At 38.9% G+C, this 19,412-nt stretch overlaps 1 protein-coding gene across 1 annotated transcript in view; it reads left to right on the top strand.

The window, feature by feature from the left end:
• The window catches only part of celsr3 (cadherin, EGF LAG seven-pass G-type receptor 3), a 135,727-nt gene that overhangs the window by 79,083 nt on the left and 37,232 nt on the right, over nucleotides 1–19,412 (top strand). Inside the window, exons 15-20 of the mRNA XM_059334084.1 lie at nucleotides 10,206–10,347; nucleotides 12,699–12,819; nucleotides 15,780–15,963; nucleotides 16,971–17,072; nucleotides 17,185–17,279; nucleotides 18,015–18,224. Coding sequence (XP_059190067.1) covers nucleotides 10,206–10,347; nucleotides 12,699–12,819; nucleotides 15,780–15,963; nucleotides 16,971–17,072; nucleotides 17,185–17,279; nucleotides 18,015–18,224 — 854 coding nt within the window. The remainder of the gene's footprint in view (nucleotides 1–10,205; nucleotides 10,348–12,698; nucleotides 12,820–15,779; nucleotides 15,964–16,970; nucleotides 17,073–17,184; nucleotides 17,280–18,014; nucleotides 18,225–19,412) is intronic.

The following is a 19,412-nucleotide window of genomic DNA, read 5'->3' as shown; positions in this document are numbered from 1 at the left end:
CATTTACAAACACTTTAATATTGGCCGAGGCTATCTAAACGTTGCCACCTGCCATCATCAGGATTCATTCACATGCAGCATCGGGGTTTGGGCAATTTGGGGTTCAGTATCTTGCCACAGCCACCCCAAAACAATGTTTCTTTACTGATGTAGGAAAACACTTTATTCATGGAATGTACTAAATAGTGCTGAAATTATGAGTTACTGTTTAAAAAAAACCAATTATCATTATTCAGACATTAATCTGAAGGATTTGCTGCTTATCTGTATGTAATTAATTATGGTTTTAAAAAAATGTACAATCATTTTCTATGTTTACAATTTGAATACTTTACTGTGATCAGCATTTTGCAATATTATTAGTAAATAATTCATCAATTCCTGGAAAATATGGCCTTAATTGCCCAAAATGTGTATACATACAAGGAGGTTTTTTTTTGCATTGCCTTTAAAGAATCAGAAATTGACATAGTGGCAAAAACAAGAACAACATAGCTGAAACAATGAAGGTAAAAAAAAATAGACATATGAATTAATACATATATATGTTTTATGAATAAGCAATCAAAATGTCTGCTAATCTTTTGCATCTCACTTAACCAATTAAAACATTTAGTAGAGCAGCCAAGAAGGATTTTTAAAGTGTATGCGTGCTAACCTCTGTGTCAGAGAAATGCTCCTAATACTTTACACACTCTGGACATTGGATGTGAGAGAAAATGTGTGAGAGGAGAAGGTGAAAGAAGCCAGCTGACTTAGAGAGACACAGAAAAAGTGAATAATTCTAATGCGACCATATCTGTGGAGGTGTCTGCCAATGCTCTAACTGGGTTAAACAGATATTTGGGAGCGCATAATGAGTTCTCATCCACCTGAGACCGAGAGAAAGAGACTGACTGCAGGCTAAGTTCCAAAATCTCCTTAGTCAGGTGAATATAATGAGTGAGAATTAATGTGGAGGAGCCCTGATTAGAGGAGAAGTAAAGGAAGAGAGGAGGGAAAACATACTCTATAGAGAGAAGTGGCGATGCAAAAAAGAGGAGAAATAGAGCTATAGAAAGATGAAAAAGGGGCAGAGGGGGAACAGAGAGAGTGTTAATGATTCATGAAGAGGAAGAGGGGGTGACAGAAATAGTGTAGAATAAACACCAAAAAGTTTTGAGGCAAGAGGAGAAAAGAGAAGAAAGAGGGCACGAGAAAGTCAAATCAAACAGCCTGAAAACACTGATGACACGTTTGGGAATAGATTCACACACAGCTGCCATACATACATATGCACACAAAGACATACAAATCACAAGAGAGAGAATATTAACATGACAGACGCACACACACACACACACACACACACACACACACACACACACGCACACACAGACAGAGAAGTGTGAAAGTAAAGGATGAAGAGTGAGATTTGATATTTATTTGAAGCTTTATTAGCAGCTACAGTTCTACGGCTTCTGATTAAACAGAGTAAACCCACCAAGCAGAGATGATTAAAGGAGATTATTTGTATTTGTGATTAAAGGAGAGACGAGATGGGTGATTTAATGGAAACTTAAGAGAAAAAGAAACACATGAAAGATAAAACCAGAGAAAAAGAAAGTAGCCGGTCCACTTTTTCATACTTTACGTTTGTCACGATATATTTATAGTCTTTTTAGCATCTTCTTTCTCTGCATCTTTTCTTACATCCAGCAGTACATTCTAAATTGAACTCCAAATGTTTCCTCAGTCAGTGTGCTTATGGAAGTCGAGTATTCACGTTCAGTGAGGCTTTGACCTACCACTTGGCCCTGCCTTTGGTATCAGGCTGTGCCCTCTTGAATCTGTATAAATTATCATCCCTGATAAGCCAGCTCTACTAGTCTTACAATGGAGGTAACAGTGCATTGGAATTACAAAGAGCTTTTTAAAATTATGAACTCTACTGGGCAGTAGAAACATTAAACTGCCCTCGACACTCTCAATTTATCTTTGTGCATATATATATATATATATATATATATATATATATATATATATATATATATATATATATATTGCTATGTATAACATTTTTAACTCATGCATAGCTAATTTACCACAACAAAAGAAATTGTGAATACAGTTTCAGAGGGAAGGGTTAATGGTGCTGTAAATGACCTTCAGAGCCAAACATCTATTTGCTATGTAAAGATAAAGTGGAGCAACCTGCACCCACAAGTACTGCATGAAACATGGGTGTCATGATTGATGACCAACTGACCTTTAAGGTTACCACATCGTGTCGATTCCCCCTATTCAACATTAGGAAGATCAGACTGCTACTACCCAACTACCTGATCGAACATACAACAACTCCTGGTGCAGGCCCTCCTGATATCATGTATAGACTACTGTAGCTCTCTGCTGGCAGGTCTCTCTGCATGCACCATCAAGCCGATGTAGATGATCCAGAACACGGCGGGGCGTCTGGTCTTCAAACAGCCCAAAAGAGCACATGTCACTCCGTTACTCATCTCTCTGCACTGGCTCCCAGTCGCAGCCCGCATCAAATTGAAAACCCTGTCTCTTGCTTACAAATCAGCAACTGGCACAGCTCCTGCCTACCTGAGCTTCTTTATTCATGTCCAAAAACCTTCCCGCTCACTAAACTCTTCCAGTAAAGGGCATCTGGCTCCTCCACCGCTGCAGGGCCCTACGTCTCAAACTAGACTCTGCTTTCTCTCTAGTCCCCCGGTGGTGGAACGAATTTCCAAACTCCATCAGTCTGCTGAGTCCATCTCAATCTCTAAGAAGAGACTAAAGGCCAAGCTCTTCACTGAACACATTCGCTCCTAATCTACACAGATGGGAATGTAATGATGTTCTCATTAGAGAATGAAGTCACTAGCCCTTTTTTAATTCTCTGTGGGTTTTTTGTAGCCAGTCTGACCAGTGTATTAACAAGTGACTCCAAGGGGTCCTGACCAAGCAACCATATGCAACAAGTTGAGAATGACAACAAGAGCCGCGTGGAGGCAATCCCTGGCTCTGAACCACAGATATGCACTGAGAGTCATTTACAGCACTTTAAAAGAAGAGAATTGCGGAAAAAGGTTTTTACTTCTTGGTAATTGTTTTGGACCATGTAGATAGAATTTGATTGAAGTTTGTGTTTTGTGTCCTGTGCAGACATGTTCAGCTAAAAGACATAGGAAAAAATAAACATCTTGACATCAAAAATTTTCACTTGATTTAAAAAACAAAAAACAATAATCCATTGTGCTAAAGTGTAGGCCATGATTAACCACCCCCATTGCTGTCATAAAACACAGCAATCAAAACAGTACATATATTTCAGTCAAAGCCACTATACTTAATAAGGCTTTTGCCTTATTAAGTATAGTGGCCAATGTTTTTTTTTAATTCAACTGAGAGTCAGTTCCTTGTGGTATGCTGTCAGTTTCAGCTGCAAACGTAGCAGCTTATGTAAAACCAGACTACCTGAGCACTAAAGTTCACTTTGTCACACCTCTGTGACCAAACAACTAAACTATATGTGACCTGCTGCTGCAGACTGCTACCTCAGTGCCATCCTCCACATACTAGAAGAGAAATCAAAGAAAAGTTTTCCAACAAAGAAAAAGTTTGAAAAGCGGAGGTAGAGGGAGGGAAAGAGGAGTGTGTGTGTGTGTGTGTGTGTGTGTGTGTGTGTGTGTGTGTTTTTGGTGAAGGATATAGTTTGTTGAAGTGAGAGAGCCTCAGGCCTGACAGCATGGCAGAGGAAGCAGAGAGGGGCTGCTATCCCTGTAGCATCCTGCAGCAGCCTGCAGCTAATGCTAACACCTTGACTTATTAACATGGAGCACACACACACACACACCATATGCACAAACTTTGCGTGCATGCACTTATTTACTGTAAACACACACACACTCACTCTCTCATTATCATTATCTTTCATCAGCACAATGAGCATTAAAAATGGAGAGTGTTAAACAATGAATGCTGCTTCGAGACAAATCAAATCAAAGTTTAATAAAAGCAGAGAGAGAAATAAAGGAGAGAGAGGTGCAGTCTGAATAATTCTCTTTCATGTGTGTGTGTGTGTGTGTGTGTGTGTGTGTGTGTGTGTGTGTGTGTGTATGTGTTTTGGCCTGGTGCTGAAACTAGCCCAGTGGGAGCCTCATGCAACTGCTTTTTAGTATCTCTTATTCTTGCAATACAGACTCCTAGAAAACACACACACACACACACACACACACACACACACACACACACACACACACACACACAAACTGAGATAAGGTCCTGCATGACAAAGCACAGACATCAGCCTTCATGTGTGTTTCTGAGTGCATATACAGTATGTAAGCCTGTGCGTGTATATATCACAGTTGCTGCCAGTTCCTACAGGCTAATTCACTGCTGTATAAAAAAAATAATTTAATGTGATGAATAACAGCCATTTTGATTTATATTAAATCACCTTGATCACATGTGGAAAACATGTTTACAAACTCTCATAACTGCTTTTACTGTAGTAATGAGCCATTCATCAGTGTTTCCTGGTTTTATCAGGACATTAAAATATTTACTGACTGAAAACAACAGATGCCAAATAGAATGTTTCTTCAGATGCAGATTGTCAGAAAAGTGCATTATATGAGGTTGTTGTTTTAGGGTGTGGTGTGCAGCTGCAGTATATTAAGCTCGGACCCTCTGGGAGAGAGAGGGAGAGATTTATGAGTTTCGAGCTGTATTTCCTGTGTTGCAACCTACACTAGGTGCACAATCCTCAAGGTGCTGAATCAGGGCAAAGGTGTTCTCTATGACAAATGAGTCCTCACTGAGGAATGTCAGTTATTGATCAGGTCTGATATTAAAACAAAAAATGTACAGCTATTTGGCACTTTGGCACTTGTACAGCTATATGAATGGTGTATTACTTTTTTCTAAACATTAGAAATTTTGAAGAAAGTTTTTGGTCTTGAGGTCTTTGGTCTAAAACACTTATTTGTGCACAAACTGCAAATTCTACTCTACAATTAATTGATATGTTCACTGTTTATTCACTCTGCTATGCCCATGTAATACAATGCACAGAATTTCTGATTATTGTCTTTTGTGCATCAAAACTTAAAAAAAAACTTTTTTTTCAGCCCCGCCCTTAGTCCTTTTAGAGTGTTTTAATCATAATGTCTCTGGAGCTTGTTCACACTCATGTTGAACCCATGAACTTCAAGATATATATTTTCCCTTTTTATATGTTTTTAAAAAAATAGTCAAACACACACTCTCTGGTCAATAATCTTAAGATTTAAACACCAATATCAACCTGTTCATTTCAGTAAACCGACTGATTGTACTGGTCTTCACCAAGTTTAACAAAATATTATACTTTTCAAAGCTGTCCTAATAGGAATAACAGCATCAGTCTCTAAAAGTGCCCCAGTAGACAATTGTTAGCGTTCTACTGACAAAGCCCTTTTGCCAGCCGGTTCTCAGTACCACCCCATCACATACGGACACTTGGTCAAAACCCCTTGGCATCACTTTTCCATGCACAGAATATTACTTTAGTGTCAGTTTTGGAGGTGTAGGGCTGCCTCAAAGGAGGAAGTAACAAAGTATGAAGACAAAGTCAGTGCAGGAAGGGAGCTGGGTTAGATGGATAAGTCAAATAAACACAGAACTTTGACACAGTAGCCATTTGTGTCCCGTGTAAAACCAAAAATCAACCTAACTGGAGTGCACCTATATAGCGCTTTTATCCAAAGCGCTTTACACTATACACTGCACTCATTCGCCCGTTCACACACACATTCATACTGGTGGAATGGCTGAGGCTACCAGTGCACACTGGTGCCACCATTGGGAATTCATTCACACACCGATGAGCACAGCATCAGGAGCAATTTTGGCTTTAGTATCTTGCTCAAGGATACTTTGACATGTAGGTTGCCATGGTCAGGGATCGAACCACCAACCTTACAAACAGTAGACGACCACTCTACCAACTGAGCCACAGCCGCCCCACAACAAAACAAACATACTTATTTTAACCCAAAACACACTGTTGTCCTAAACCTAACCAGGTAGTTTTATGTGCTTTTAATCTAAAGCAGTACCCAGTGAGTTAAAACGTTTTTTTGTGCCTAAACCAATCCTTAACCATTACATTGTCACATCATATCATAAAACAGATTTATTTTTTTAACATTCATTGATGGTGGTTTTGGAAGAGAAATGATGCTTCTGGTAGCTTCAGGCCAAGAAATGCAAGCTTAACTTGGAGTACTTGTTCTACATTTGTCAAAGAAAACTCAGCAGATTAACAGATTCTAAGATACCTTAAACTGGATCTTGATGCCTTGAACCCTGGACTCATTGGACAGTTTAAGCCTTTGCTTGAAACCCACTCAACTCCCAGCGTTTACAAGGAAACCAAAACTGGATGGATGTTCACTGCTATTATTCTGTTTTCTCACCAATACATTTTTATGGGTTATTTCTGACATCTGCAATCTTTCCACTGTCAGAGGGAAGACAGTTGAATACACAGAGGATGAATGGATGTTTCAGCCAACAGATGACTCATGTTTCTCTTCCTGATTGTGGTCTAGTGGAGAAGTCAAGCTGATGTTGTTGTGTACGACAAAGTGTCGAAGGCCAGACGAGAAGCTGTGAGCAGCTCGAGAGCCATAACTTTTCAAAAGAAACTCCTGGACCCTGACTGTGAAAGATAAAAACATGCATACACACATATGATTTACAGCTCTTTGTTCTTACAGGCTCGAGCCTCTCTCTCTCTCTCTTTCTCTCCCACATTGTTGTGACAAGGCCAGTGTCATTATAAGCTCCTGAAAACAGCCAAGGCTGTCGTCGTCTCTCTCTGTCAGTTGCCATGGTGAAAGTGTAAAGATGTATAGGGCAGATAGAAGATGATTGAGTGTGTGTTTGTGTGTGTGTTTGAGACAAAGCAACACAAGTGGATACCAACAGAGTTAGAGATGGAAAGTGGAGGATCATGAGAAAACAAATAAGAAAAGGGAACACTGCCACTGTTTGTGTGAGCCTATAATCATACCTTTGTGTTTTATTTTTTTGTGAAAAGAAATTGTGAAACTGAACAAAAGCTGTGATTATCTTGACTCCTGTTTGTGTAATTCTTTAAATATTTCAAGCCAGATAAAGGGAAAGAAAGGTAGATGATTTTTTTTCTTTATTGAGGGGGACTAAATCAAGGCCAATTTGAGTTTTCAGCGTGTTATTTTTCTAATTACAGTATGTGTGGATTTCACAAAGGACTGAATCGATAAAGGTATATTTTAAGAATAAGAATCATTGGAATCACTGTGTGTCTAAAGCTGCTGCAACCAAGGCCACTAGCTTGAAAAGCAGAGTGCTTTTTTTGTATTTGAAGATGTGAAAGCAGACCTCACACATGTTTGTCCCCCAACAAGCTGCACACACACACACACACGCTTCGGTCACACTTCAATCTATAGGGATCACTTTCTATTCAATGCTCTTAAATGAAAAAGGTGACATGAAAGCAGAATTCGTTTTCTGAAGGCGGGAGGAGGGGGGCATTGAAGAAGAGAGATGTTTGTTGGTTGAGAAAGTCACAGTGATCAGTGTGATGACCCTGGTAAAATGTAATTGCTTATCTTAAAGATTATATTGTTTTTTGTTTTTTTACTTGATGGTTGGTATCGATTTGAATATTAATGTTTTGTCTTGGATCGGTTGAGCGGTCTCAAAAAGACACAATGTGATATAAATCTATATTTTGAATTAATCTTGAAGTTTTTAATTTAAATAAATGTTTAAGTCACTGAAAAAATATAAGCAGCCTTTTTATTTGATGCAACAAATGCTTCAAATTCAGCATTACTAAATGACTTTTAATACTCATTCCTTCAGCACCAGCCTGAATGTGATTTACTGCTTTTATTTCCATCCCAACATGAAAGCGGGGTCTTATGTTGCTGCTAAGTCACGTAATAATTTAATCCATCTATTAATGGAGGTACATTAAAGACTAAACACAACAATTAAAAGCAGGTCTGGGTGAGAAGCCTTCTTTATTTGTGCAAAATACACACCAAAGTGTATGTGAAGTGCTCTGCTTTAGTCATTAGATTAAAGAGGGTTTTATGTGTTGGCCTGTATTAGCATATAAGAGGCTGCAGTGTTTGTGTGGAGTGTCTGGGGATTGCATTGAAGTGTATAGTGGCGTGGTTCACCGCGCTGCACCGGCGCACACTGAAGTGTTCAGTGGGAATTGTTGTGTTGTACGTTGTTGTGTTGAAGTGGCTCATTTAAGTGTGCTGTCTTTGCTTTCACTGAGGCAAATTTCTGTGCTATTATGGTTGAGCGGTATTTAAACTTTTTCTCCAGTGACTTTACATTTTTCAAATGGGTTTTTCCTTCACCTTCAGCAACATGCGTCCTGCTTCACATTCACAGTATTGTGCACATTTATACCTGAAAATATTAGTTTTATTAGATATATATATTATATTGTTTAGATTAGATTCAACTTTATTGTCATTGCACAGAGTACAGGTACTTAGATAACAAAATGCAGTTTAGCATCTAACCAGAAGTGCAAAAAGGCAGTAAAGTGCATATGTACAGTAATATATATATATAAATGTAATATAAATAAATACAATAGGTTTTATTTTTTTTATTTTTTTTAGCTGATATATATATAGGTTATTATAGAGGAATTATCAAAAATAGGCAATACAGACTACAGACTTGAAAGTTGTGTGTGTGTGTGTGTGTGTGTGTGTACACGCCCTACAAAGTGAGGACCAGGTGTTTAACCAATGCTTAAGTGTGAGGACATTTTTGGGAAGCGAGGACATTTTGGCCGGTCCTCAGTCACTTGGTTAAGACTTTTTTTTTTATGGTTAACGTTACAAATAGGTTTAGGTTGTGGTTATGCATGTAGTTGTGATGGTCAAGGTTAGGATAAGGAGCTAGGGAATCATTTATGTCTATAGGGTCCTCACAAAGATAGACTTACAGGGATGTGTGTGTGTGTGTGTGTGTGTGTGTGTGTGTGTGGTCACATAAATTGCAGCAGAAAACCAGTTTTTATGTCAATCAGGATGATAAATGTAACACCCCCTTAATGCTCAGATTGTACTTGTTTGTGTTTTTTTGGGGTTGAATTGAAATTTGTTTTTTAAATTCATTTTCTAGAAGCAGTGGTGGTAGTTTTCTTACCGAGACAGTGTCACTTTGTGTTTCAGTGAATGACAGCATTGTAATGCACAGTTGTAGCTTGTTTTCCAGCGGTTGGCCCTGCTGGAGTGCGTCGGGAGAGTGGCGTTTGTGATAATTGTCGTATGATATTTGAGACGTGTACTTGTGAACTGGCAGGTTATTATTTCTGCTGCGTGAATGGGAATGCATATTCAGATATTCAGATTCCAATAGTTTTTTGTGTTGTGCTCACATTTCATGCAAAGAGATGCTTTTTACAGACATGGTGAATGCCTGCGCCTTTGTCATTTTTGTGATTATTTTGATTTTAAAAATACGACAAATGTTTAATGCATTATTTCAAGTGGTGAAAGACTAGAATATCAAACATGCATTGCTCTGATATTCAGGTCATATAAAGGTAGAATTAACTCAGATTTACACACTGTGAAGGACTGTTTCTAAAAACAGTTCGAAATGTATTGAGCTTGTTTTTATTACAAGAATTGTGCCAGGCATCTAAAGCATGCTTGTTCTGTTTTGGCAATTCAAAGCACTTGTCAAGAAAAAAATGGCTTTTGGTGAAATATTAAAACATTGATATTGACTTAAGTTACAACAGGATGTTTCTAAATTCTAACCAACACCCACTTTGACCTACCTAAAGTTCTTTTAGTAGCTGTAACCCGGCAACAGGATAAGAATTTCGGTCTCTGATATCCTGATCTTTGTCCAGCGGTCCTCCCTATAACTGCTGTGCATTACACTTGCACAGCATAAGGATGTCACACTTCTTTGATTTTAAAATGCTGTATATTGCCAGGGAATGTAGTTCATGTAGCAATTCGTATACCGGTGAAGCAATTTAGTTCTATGTAAGCATATTTTGTTGGAGTCAGGGTTGTATTTTTTTGCGGTGGTGTTTGTGTATGTGACATACAGAGTGGCAGTGGGTGTGAAATTAATCCTTTCCTCCCTCTCTCTCTCTCTCTCTCTCTCTCTCTCTCTCTCTGCAGGTTACTATGGGAGAGGCTGCACAGATGCCTGCCATCTGAATCCATGTGAAAACGAGGCTAAGTGCCACAGGAAGCCCAGCTCTTCCCATGGATACATCTGTGACTGTGGAGACAACCACTATGGGCAGTACTGCCAACACAGGTATGCACACACAAACTGACACACACACACACACACACACACACACACACACAAACGCTTGAACACCAGTTTACCTGTAACATGCCAACATGGTCGAAAACCCTTTGATGCTGCCTATAACCCAGCTAAGCTCAGATCAAATATGTGTGTGTGTGTGTGTGTGTGTGTGTGTGTGTGTGTGTGTGTGTGTGTGTGTGTGTCTTGGTAGCTTTAGTTCTGCCTTGTTGTCCCACATCTCCGGCGTTGCATGTAATCCACAGAGGAATAAGTGTAGACTCAACGTAATAACACACACACACCGAGGTTATCTGTGTGTGAATGGAGCGTGACCCTGACCTCACCCCGAGGTCCCTTACTTCCTGCACATGAAATCCGCACAGCTTTAACTTTATCTCATGATCTGCTCCGTGTGTGTGTGTATGTGTGTGTGTCTCGTCTTTGATCTAGTCGGTGTGTTTTTCACACAGACACACATTGTCGGCTGCTGATGAAATATAGGTCTACTCTTTCTTTTAATTTCCCCTGATGTGCCTCCCTCTTACACCACATTTAGAAGCTTGGCTCATTAAACAGCTTCCTACTAACTCACTTTAATCAATTAGTCGTACAACAGAAAGATGATCATTTATTTTTTTAAAGTTCCAAAACTCTCTGTGGATGACTTTTTCCTCTCCTTTTCAGACACAATAGGCGTTGTAAGACATCAGTTTGTCTCTGGTTGCAGACATGTTATAAGCTGAATATATATGAAAGTGATTATTCATAGATAATCACAACAACATATATAACAATAGAAAGTAAATATTAGCTGCAGCCCTGCCACCTTAGCTTCACAGATATGAATAAAAATAATCTTTACTGACAGTTTGAACTAATTTCTCAATTTGGAAAGACTTTCATTGGCACACTGCCATCTTAACTTCCTGTTAGGGCCTAAAGAATCAGAAGAAAAACAATTTTTTAGCCTAGGCTCTTTGCAAAACTCTGCACACTAACCAGCAAAACATAATACATCTCTATCTAAAGCAAAGAATTCTTCCAAACCCTTTTAAAAATGTTTTTGTGTCAACACAACAGGCACAAACCATTTGACAAAGCACACAAAGCACCAGGCTTTTGTGTTTTTTTCTGTGTGCAGAGCATTGCAGTTTGCAACAAAGATTTATCAAACAAATATAACCGTACACACAGATACCTAAATGTGAAGTTTGGATTTGAATTCTGAACACAACACACTATCAATACAAAAAGGGGGGATTTTTTTCCCCTCAAAACTCCTCAAACACAAAAGCTTCATATATTTTAATATCTATCATAACAGGCCCCCATTGTTGTCCAAACCAAATGTTTCCCTGTGGCCTATTTATAGTGCTTAAGCTCTTATTTGTTAGTTAACTTGTTGTCCAAAATGTGTTTTTAGTGTAAAGCAGAGAATGTGCCTTCAGTTTGCCACACTCTGTAAATATCGGCTACAAGTGTTAATGGTTTTGGAGATGTGCTTAAAAAAGCATTGAGAGAAATACTGTAAGACCCAGCCTCTGTTTCTGTGCTCCTCTTCCCCCAGATATTATGATTAAACAAAGCATTTGGCTCCCGGTGTGTTTGTCCTGCCATTTGAGCCCTTTAAGCGGCCAAAAAATACACAACAGGGAGAGACGCTTCATTTAGAAAAGAAATTCTGTCGTCAAAAATCTCAGGAGCAAATCCTAATATTCTATTAAGACCTCTGATATCTGAATTACCTCTTCTAAACTCCCCGTACGGAGCAATAAAGACGTGCGCATGAGAATCAACGTTGACTGTGGAAAGCGTTCGTCTCCTCAGTGATCCATTAGACTGAGAACAGAAGGAGAGCGCATTAAACGAGATGTGAGCAAAGAGGGTGAAAGTGTACCATAAAGCAGAGTGATAAAATCTGAGGTGTGTTTGGCGTTCGGAAAACAGAAAACACTGCTTTGAAAATGAAAAAAGATATTTTAGGTGGTTGCTTTGACTCAACATATGCTTTGTAACATACTTCTTTCCTCTCAAACTCCCTCACTTTTCTTCTCTCTAGTTTTGCTCTGCACCTTTCACTACTAATATTTCCTCTCAGTTTGATCTCTCTCTTTGCTTCTTCCATCTTTCCTTTCTTCACTGGCTGTGTCTCTCTTTCATCTCTTTCAAACTCATTAGTTTGTCATTAATTAGAAGTCGGAGGGAACGATGGTTCCTTTGAAGAACAAATTAAAGTTTTGGTCTACTTCTTAGTTTCTTTTTCCCATACTGATTCTGCTTGTGCTAACTTGTTTATTTTAATGTGTGTGTGTGTGTGTGTGTGTGTGTGTGTGTGTGTGTGTGTGTGTGTGTAGGATTGATCACCAGTGTCCCAGGGGCTGGTGGGGATCTCCGACCTGTGGACCGTGTCACTGTGACGTCAATAAAGGCTTCGACCCCGACTGCAACAAAACCAGCGGACACTGTCACTGCAAGGTAACACACTCAAACACTTTCAGGCGTATTTTAAGTGTATAAAAATTATACTTTTTCATGTTCTTTTTTCTCCTGGCTAACGTAGAAAGGTTTGTGCATGGATGCAGAAGATGTGATAAAGGCTGTTGAAAAAAAAGTATTTAAAAGGGGACATTATTAATTAAACTGCTTTTTTTCTTTAGCTTTAGATGCAGCCTCAAATGCAGATAAAAAAAATCCTCAATCAATCCTCAAAATTTCAAGCTATTTTCCAGGCAAAAGCATTCGTCACATATGATTCATTTAAGGACAGATATGTGAAAATCCAGCAGTATTTTCTCTTTCAGGTTATGATAAGTGCTGAAATTTTAGTGATTTTTGTTTTCCTGACAAAATTGTTTGTCACACATGATTTATTCAAGAGCCGTCAGAAATGTGAAAATCCAGTGATTTATTCTCTATTTACAGTTTCTGGCTATGATAAGTGGTGTAATTTTGGTGATTTAAAAAAAAAAAGAAAATTTACCTTTTAAACCGGCTGGCAGTTTGTGTTGAGTTATGCATCATGGGACACAGTTGTTCAACAGTAGCTGCTCAAAGCTCTATTGAGTGCTTTCAAAGCTACTGTTTTTTTCTACATCATCACAGTGAATACTGTTCGGATTATAAGGACTTTAGTGGAGTCACTGTATACCTTACTTTGGCTTGGTTTAAACCCAGACACACAGTAATCATCTCACAGTCTGATGGTCTGACAGGCGCTAAGCCAGACGTCCAAACTGCATCAACCATGATACGATATTCATTCCTGCATATAGATATTTCCGCCTTGTGTGAGTGTGTGTATTGATATGTTTCTGTGTAGGCACCATGTTTAAACCTGTCTCATCCCTTAATCTGATCTTTTGACCCTAATCTTTAATCTCTGATATTGTCCTTGAAAAAAACCCTAACCACATGTTGTCCTTTGCCCTTTGGAACTGTGGTTTTAATTTTATGAAAAATGAAGCTTGAAAAAAAGCTTTTTTTTATGCCTACAATTTAAGGTCAAGACTGATACACATAAGTCTGTTTTAAGTATTACCGTGTAAGCATTAACTATGAATTTAAATATATTTAAATGCCCTTTAGTTTGAGAAACATATCAATTAAATCTAATGCACTGAGCACACATTGTTACCCCTTTTCTAGGTGTTTCTGGGGATTTGACTCCTTTTTATGTTTTGGACCTACTAACTGCATCACCTCAATATGGCAGTCAAGTGCCGTACCAAGACAAGGTCATGGCTGCAATTTTTGGGGGGGGGGGGGGGGGTCTAATGTAATTCCAGTGCTCAGTGTGTTTGAAATCAGAGCTGTTGCACACATGCCCAGTCAGAAAGACAGACTCTGCATCATGGGAATCCTGTCGCTAATAATAAACAGAAAATTTATCATCATAGATTTATTTAGCAAAGTCACGAAAAAGACACTGCAGTTCATGGCTGGAATTCAAAACGTCTGAAAGGGAAACGATCGCACCGGAGCCAACGCTGGAGCAGCACAATGGTGATGTTAGCCTGCTCAGCTGCTAACATGCTAACATGCTACGCTTCCAGCTAACCCCCTTCACTTCTACAGAAAAAACTTGAGAATCTGCAGCGCTTATTAACTGACACACTGTAACCTATACAGTACATTTATTGCCAGATTGAGAAGTTGCTGCTAACCATCACTTCTGCTGCTCACTCTGTCTCACTCCCCCAACTGCACATTTCATCTAATGGAGGCGAAATTACGCAATTATCAGCTTTAAGGTTAAGTTTAGTTTTAAGGCACAGATAAACTGTACACATTCAGCAGATAATTGTGAAAAACAAGCCCTGCACGTCATTCTCCACACTGAAAGTCAAACATCCAAATTAACATTTTTGAATGAAATCAAATGTTGCACCATCACCCTCTATGGTAGCACCATCATATTTTCTTTTCCAATATGTGGTGCTGATTATATATTTCCATGCAGTAGTGGTAAAAAGTATCCAGATCCCTTACTTCAGTAAAAGTACTGATACCACATTGTGAAATTACTCCACTACAAGTAAAAGTCCTGCATTAATATTTTACTTAAGTAAAAGTACAAAAGTATCAGCATCAAAATGTACTTCAAGTATCAAAAGTATTCTCTATGCAGAATAGATCCATTCAGATTGTTTTATATATTCCAAATATATTATGAGATTATTAATATTGATGCATTTATTCATGACGTGAAGGTAGGGCTCATTTAACCACTTAATGCACTGTTATGTGTAATCATTTTATATTGATATATTTTGTCATGTTAAATTTTGACCTGCAAAGTAACTAAAGCTGTTGGCTAAATGTAGTGGAGTAAAAACTGCACTATTTGCCTCAAAATGTAGTGGAGTAGAAGTATAAAGTCACTTAAAAATTGAAATACCCAAGTAAAGTGCAAGTACATCAAAATTGTAGTTAAGTAAAGTACTTGAGTAAATGTACTTAGTTACATTCCACCACTGTTCCCATGCAAGTTTAGTAGTCTGACTCACTGGAAGTGGCCCTATTTTAGACGGCATTTCTCTCAGTATTTTTTTAGTTTATCCCAGAATGCTAATGGCTGCAGCCAGACCATTCACCACCACTGACACAGTGCTGTGGAGAAAGGGCTGGATATGTCAGACTACAAGTTTAGCAAACTAAATAATGAACTGCTTTCCTTTCCCTTGGCTCTTTTTCACACCATGCATGGATTGTTGCTCTTTTGTATCATGTCTCTGTTTCAGCCGTATCCTGTTTTGCATCATTGTGTAGATCTTGCCCTAATGGATGTGGAGATGTAATTGCTGCGAGGCTGACACTATTCTTGGCACCGTGACATTTTACATTCCTCTGACTGAGTTTGATCGGTGTGCCTAATTATGTGTACCCTTGTGTGTGTGTGTGTGTGTGTGTGTGTGTGTGTGTGTGTGTGTGTGCAGGAGTTTCACTACAGTCTGCGGGGCTCTGACACCTGCCTGCCATGTGACTGCTACCCTGTGGGTTCCTTCTCGCGGTCATGTGACCCAGAGACAGGACAGTGCCAGTGCCGACCCGGCGTGATTGGTCGGCAGTGCAACTTATGTGACAGCCCCTTCGCTGAGGTCACAAATTCAGGCTGTGAAGGTGAGAACGCCTCCGTCATTTGTTTCAGATATTTTCGTTTCAAAATGACTTTGGTTTGCCCAACAGGGGGGCTTCATCATTCATTCATTCATTCATCAAAATGTCCATGAGCTCAGCATCACATCAGAAACACTGCAGATTGAATTAGAAGAAGAAGAAAAAAAAAACGTCATTTCATTGCTGCATTGTGTTCTTATAATAAAAGTGCCTAGCAGGAGGTGTATCAGTTTGCGTGTCAAAACAACATATTTGGGACAGAAAAAAATGTGAAATTGTCTTTTTCCACCAACTGTTTTATTTTGATGGGTAAAAGCATGTCACTATCTTGCAGTCATTTGTGGTTCATTGACAAAAACAACCAAAAGATTGACTACAATTATCCACTTGTAAACAATTTTCTGCAAAGCTGGTTTTAATATTAAAGCTTTTTTCAGTGTTGTTCTCAAACAATAGAGAAAATAAGTTGTTACTTTCTTTGTCCATTTGATAGAATTTTCCCTTTGAAAGTGGTAGAGAAAGAAACATGTGTCTTGTATAATTTAAAGATAATGTGTTATTTCCACCCTATGTTCAGACTGACTAGAATCATCCAAGAAGGCAAACAAACAAGAGTGAAAATAACAAATCACTGAGCTTCTACTATATTTAATCATGACTGTCATAGGATTTCAGTTTCTTCTTTCATTCTGTATTTTAAAATGTGTCAAACTTGTGTCCAAGCCTAAAATAACAAAGCAACTCTTGATTATATTCATCCTCTATTCATCATGTTCTATTTAATTCCATGTATCTGTTTTTCTCTGCTGTGCAGCTTTGCCTCTTGTAATTACTTCTTTTAATTTGCAGCGCTGGTATTTTTTTCTCTCACATTAATTTTCATTTTCTTGTCCGCAAGTCAGAAGAAAAACATTTTTCCACACCATAAGTGCCCTTTTGTCATATTTTTAATTGAAAAGTTTGTCAAAGTGATAAGGATGACTTTAAATAATGTGTTTTTCTCTCTGTAGTCATTTATGACGGCTGTCCAAAGACCATCACTCAGGGGATCTGGTGGCCTCGGACCAAGTTTAACCTGCCTGCTGCAGTGCCCTGCCCCAAAGGCTCTGTCGGTCCGTGCACACTCATGCACTCTCACATGAGTGCATTCAAACACATAGATGTATTCACATACTACATATTGTTTGAGCTTCGGTAACAACTTCCTGTTTCTGCTGCTTGCAGGTGCAGCCATCAGACACTGTGATGCAGAGCGAGGATGGCTGGAGCCGGACCTGTACAACTGCACCTCACCTCCATTTGTAGAGCTCAATACTGCTGTATGTAGTCTAATACAACTACTACCATTAGAGACATGTCTCCATGGGTCCCCAAAGGTGTACCTTGAAAAGTTCTCGGTCACCACACAAGAACAAAGTTCTACCCAGATGATGTGTCTCCCAGGGCTGCAAGAACAAAATGACATCAGATTCTATGAGTATAGGTGCAGCCCTCTAAGAGCTGGTCCTCACTGGCTCCATAATAGCTGAAGAAAAAGCTATTTGGGGAGCAGATTGTCCGGACTCACTGTAATTTATACGCGTATGTTTCATTTGCACATTTTTACTAACGTGTCCGTGTGTGGGATCCCCTGCTTTCTGGGCGGCATCTGTGGTGTGTTCAGGTTCCTTGACAAGGACAAAACACTATTTTTCCGACTTTTAACTTCATAAATCTGCAACTTTTTTTCTTGTAGATTTGAAACATTACCCCCATCCCCTGGATCCGTATTAATTTTTTTTTCATACTTGGCCCTAATACACCGTTGTATGTATTGGCCTCAAGATGTACCTGTTAATTGTAAAAACACTCCCTGCTGTAAATTCTTTCAGGGCAGAGTCCACCACACACATGTAGTGGGTCATAAGTGGAAAAGCCTACTTAGTATGCCTTTAAATGCAGATATTTTATGTATTATCAACTTTAAATGAACCACAGGTACAATATTTCTATTAAAAGGGAATAGATTTCACTTTTTCATGTTTTGTTTGTGTTTTTGTTGTCTGTATGTTCAGCTTGATTCTCTGGAGCGTAACGAGACAGAACTGAACACCATCATGGAGAAGAAGCTCGCCCACCAGCTCCGTGACGTCACCGAGGCAACCGCCAGACTCTACGGCAACGACCTGCAGATCGCTGAGCGGCTGCTGTCCCGCCTCCTGACCTTCGAAACCCAGCAGAGCGGCTTCGGACTCACTGCTACTCAGGATGCACATTTCAATGAGGTAAAGAGAAGAAAACGTTATCCTTTTCACTCCAGACTCTCTGTGTGCTTCACTGTAAAACGTGTTTATACATTTCTGTAGAAGCAGTGAGGATTGGGGCAGCTAAAGAGGTTCTTGCAGAGGCATACGGTGGAACATATGGAGACTTATTTGCCATTAACAAGGGCACTTTATTGGCTGTAATAATGATGTAATGATGAATTAGCCTTGCTGTCCAACATACACCTTTGAGAAAAGAGTGAACAGCTGCATTCTCTTGCAACCGAAATCCAGAGATTCATGGGAAAAAGAGATCTTCCCCTGTACGAACACTATGAAGAGTGTGAGAAAGAGGTTAGAAATTCCAAAATTTGTAGTTGTATTGATGCTTTGATGAGGGATGGAAATAATTGTTCAATGATTGATTAATGGTCGTTAAGAATTTGGTCGACCACGTGGAATTTTTAATCGATCTGTGTATTTTTTATTTTATTTCATCTTTGACTGTGTATCAGTACTCACTGAACTGAGGCACGGCTGAGCGTTCAGTTCTGTGAATAAGCCAATGAGCTGAGAATGAAGTTGGATAAAGCAACAGTTTGCAAACTGAAAGTTGTAATAACAATTATAAAACACACAGAAATAAGAGTATTAATTTGAGCAAAACTAGCTCACACTAAAATATCTATGATTACTGTAAAAAACTAACCTCACGCCTCTTCAGGGGCTTACACATAAAACATTGAACTCCTTGACGTTATCTTAACAGTATCAACTCATGTGAGTTAGTTTCACGAAGGACAGGATCAAGTCTCTTTTTGTCCTTTCAAAATAAAAGCGTCCGTTATCAAAAAAGGCTTTTGCATAGTACTGTATACATATATATCTGTTATTTTGCCCATGTATGCATATAGCTATTAAGTGATTAATTGATCGTTAATGTTATAGATAATGCCAATGAGTTAGCAGGTTTCTTCCAAAACGGCCATCCCTAGTTTGGATATTTAAAAATGCCAACATTTAACAAGAAATATTGGTGATAGGTAAATTTAAAATTGTGTTCAAAATACAGCAAATATGCAGGTGGTAAACGGTTGTTTGAAAGACAGGCCAGATAGATAGAAGTGCGAAGCCAAAAATCAGTTTGTGCTGTGGATTTGAATGTGTGAAAATATTTTTAAAAATATGTTATGAAAGTGCTCACTGCCA

This window comes from Centropristis striata, chromosome 5 (genome assembly GCF_030273125.1).
Source record: "Centropristis striata isolate RG_2023a ecotype Rhode Island chromosome 5, C.striata_1.0, whole genome shotgun sequence".
Classification (NCBI taxonomy): Eukaryota; Metazoa; Chordata; class Actinopteri; order Perciformes; family Serranidae; genus Centropristis; species Centropristis striata.
This window is presented reverse-complemented; position numbering and strand designations above follow the sequence as displayed.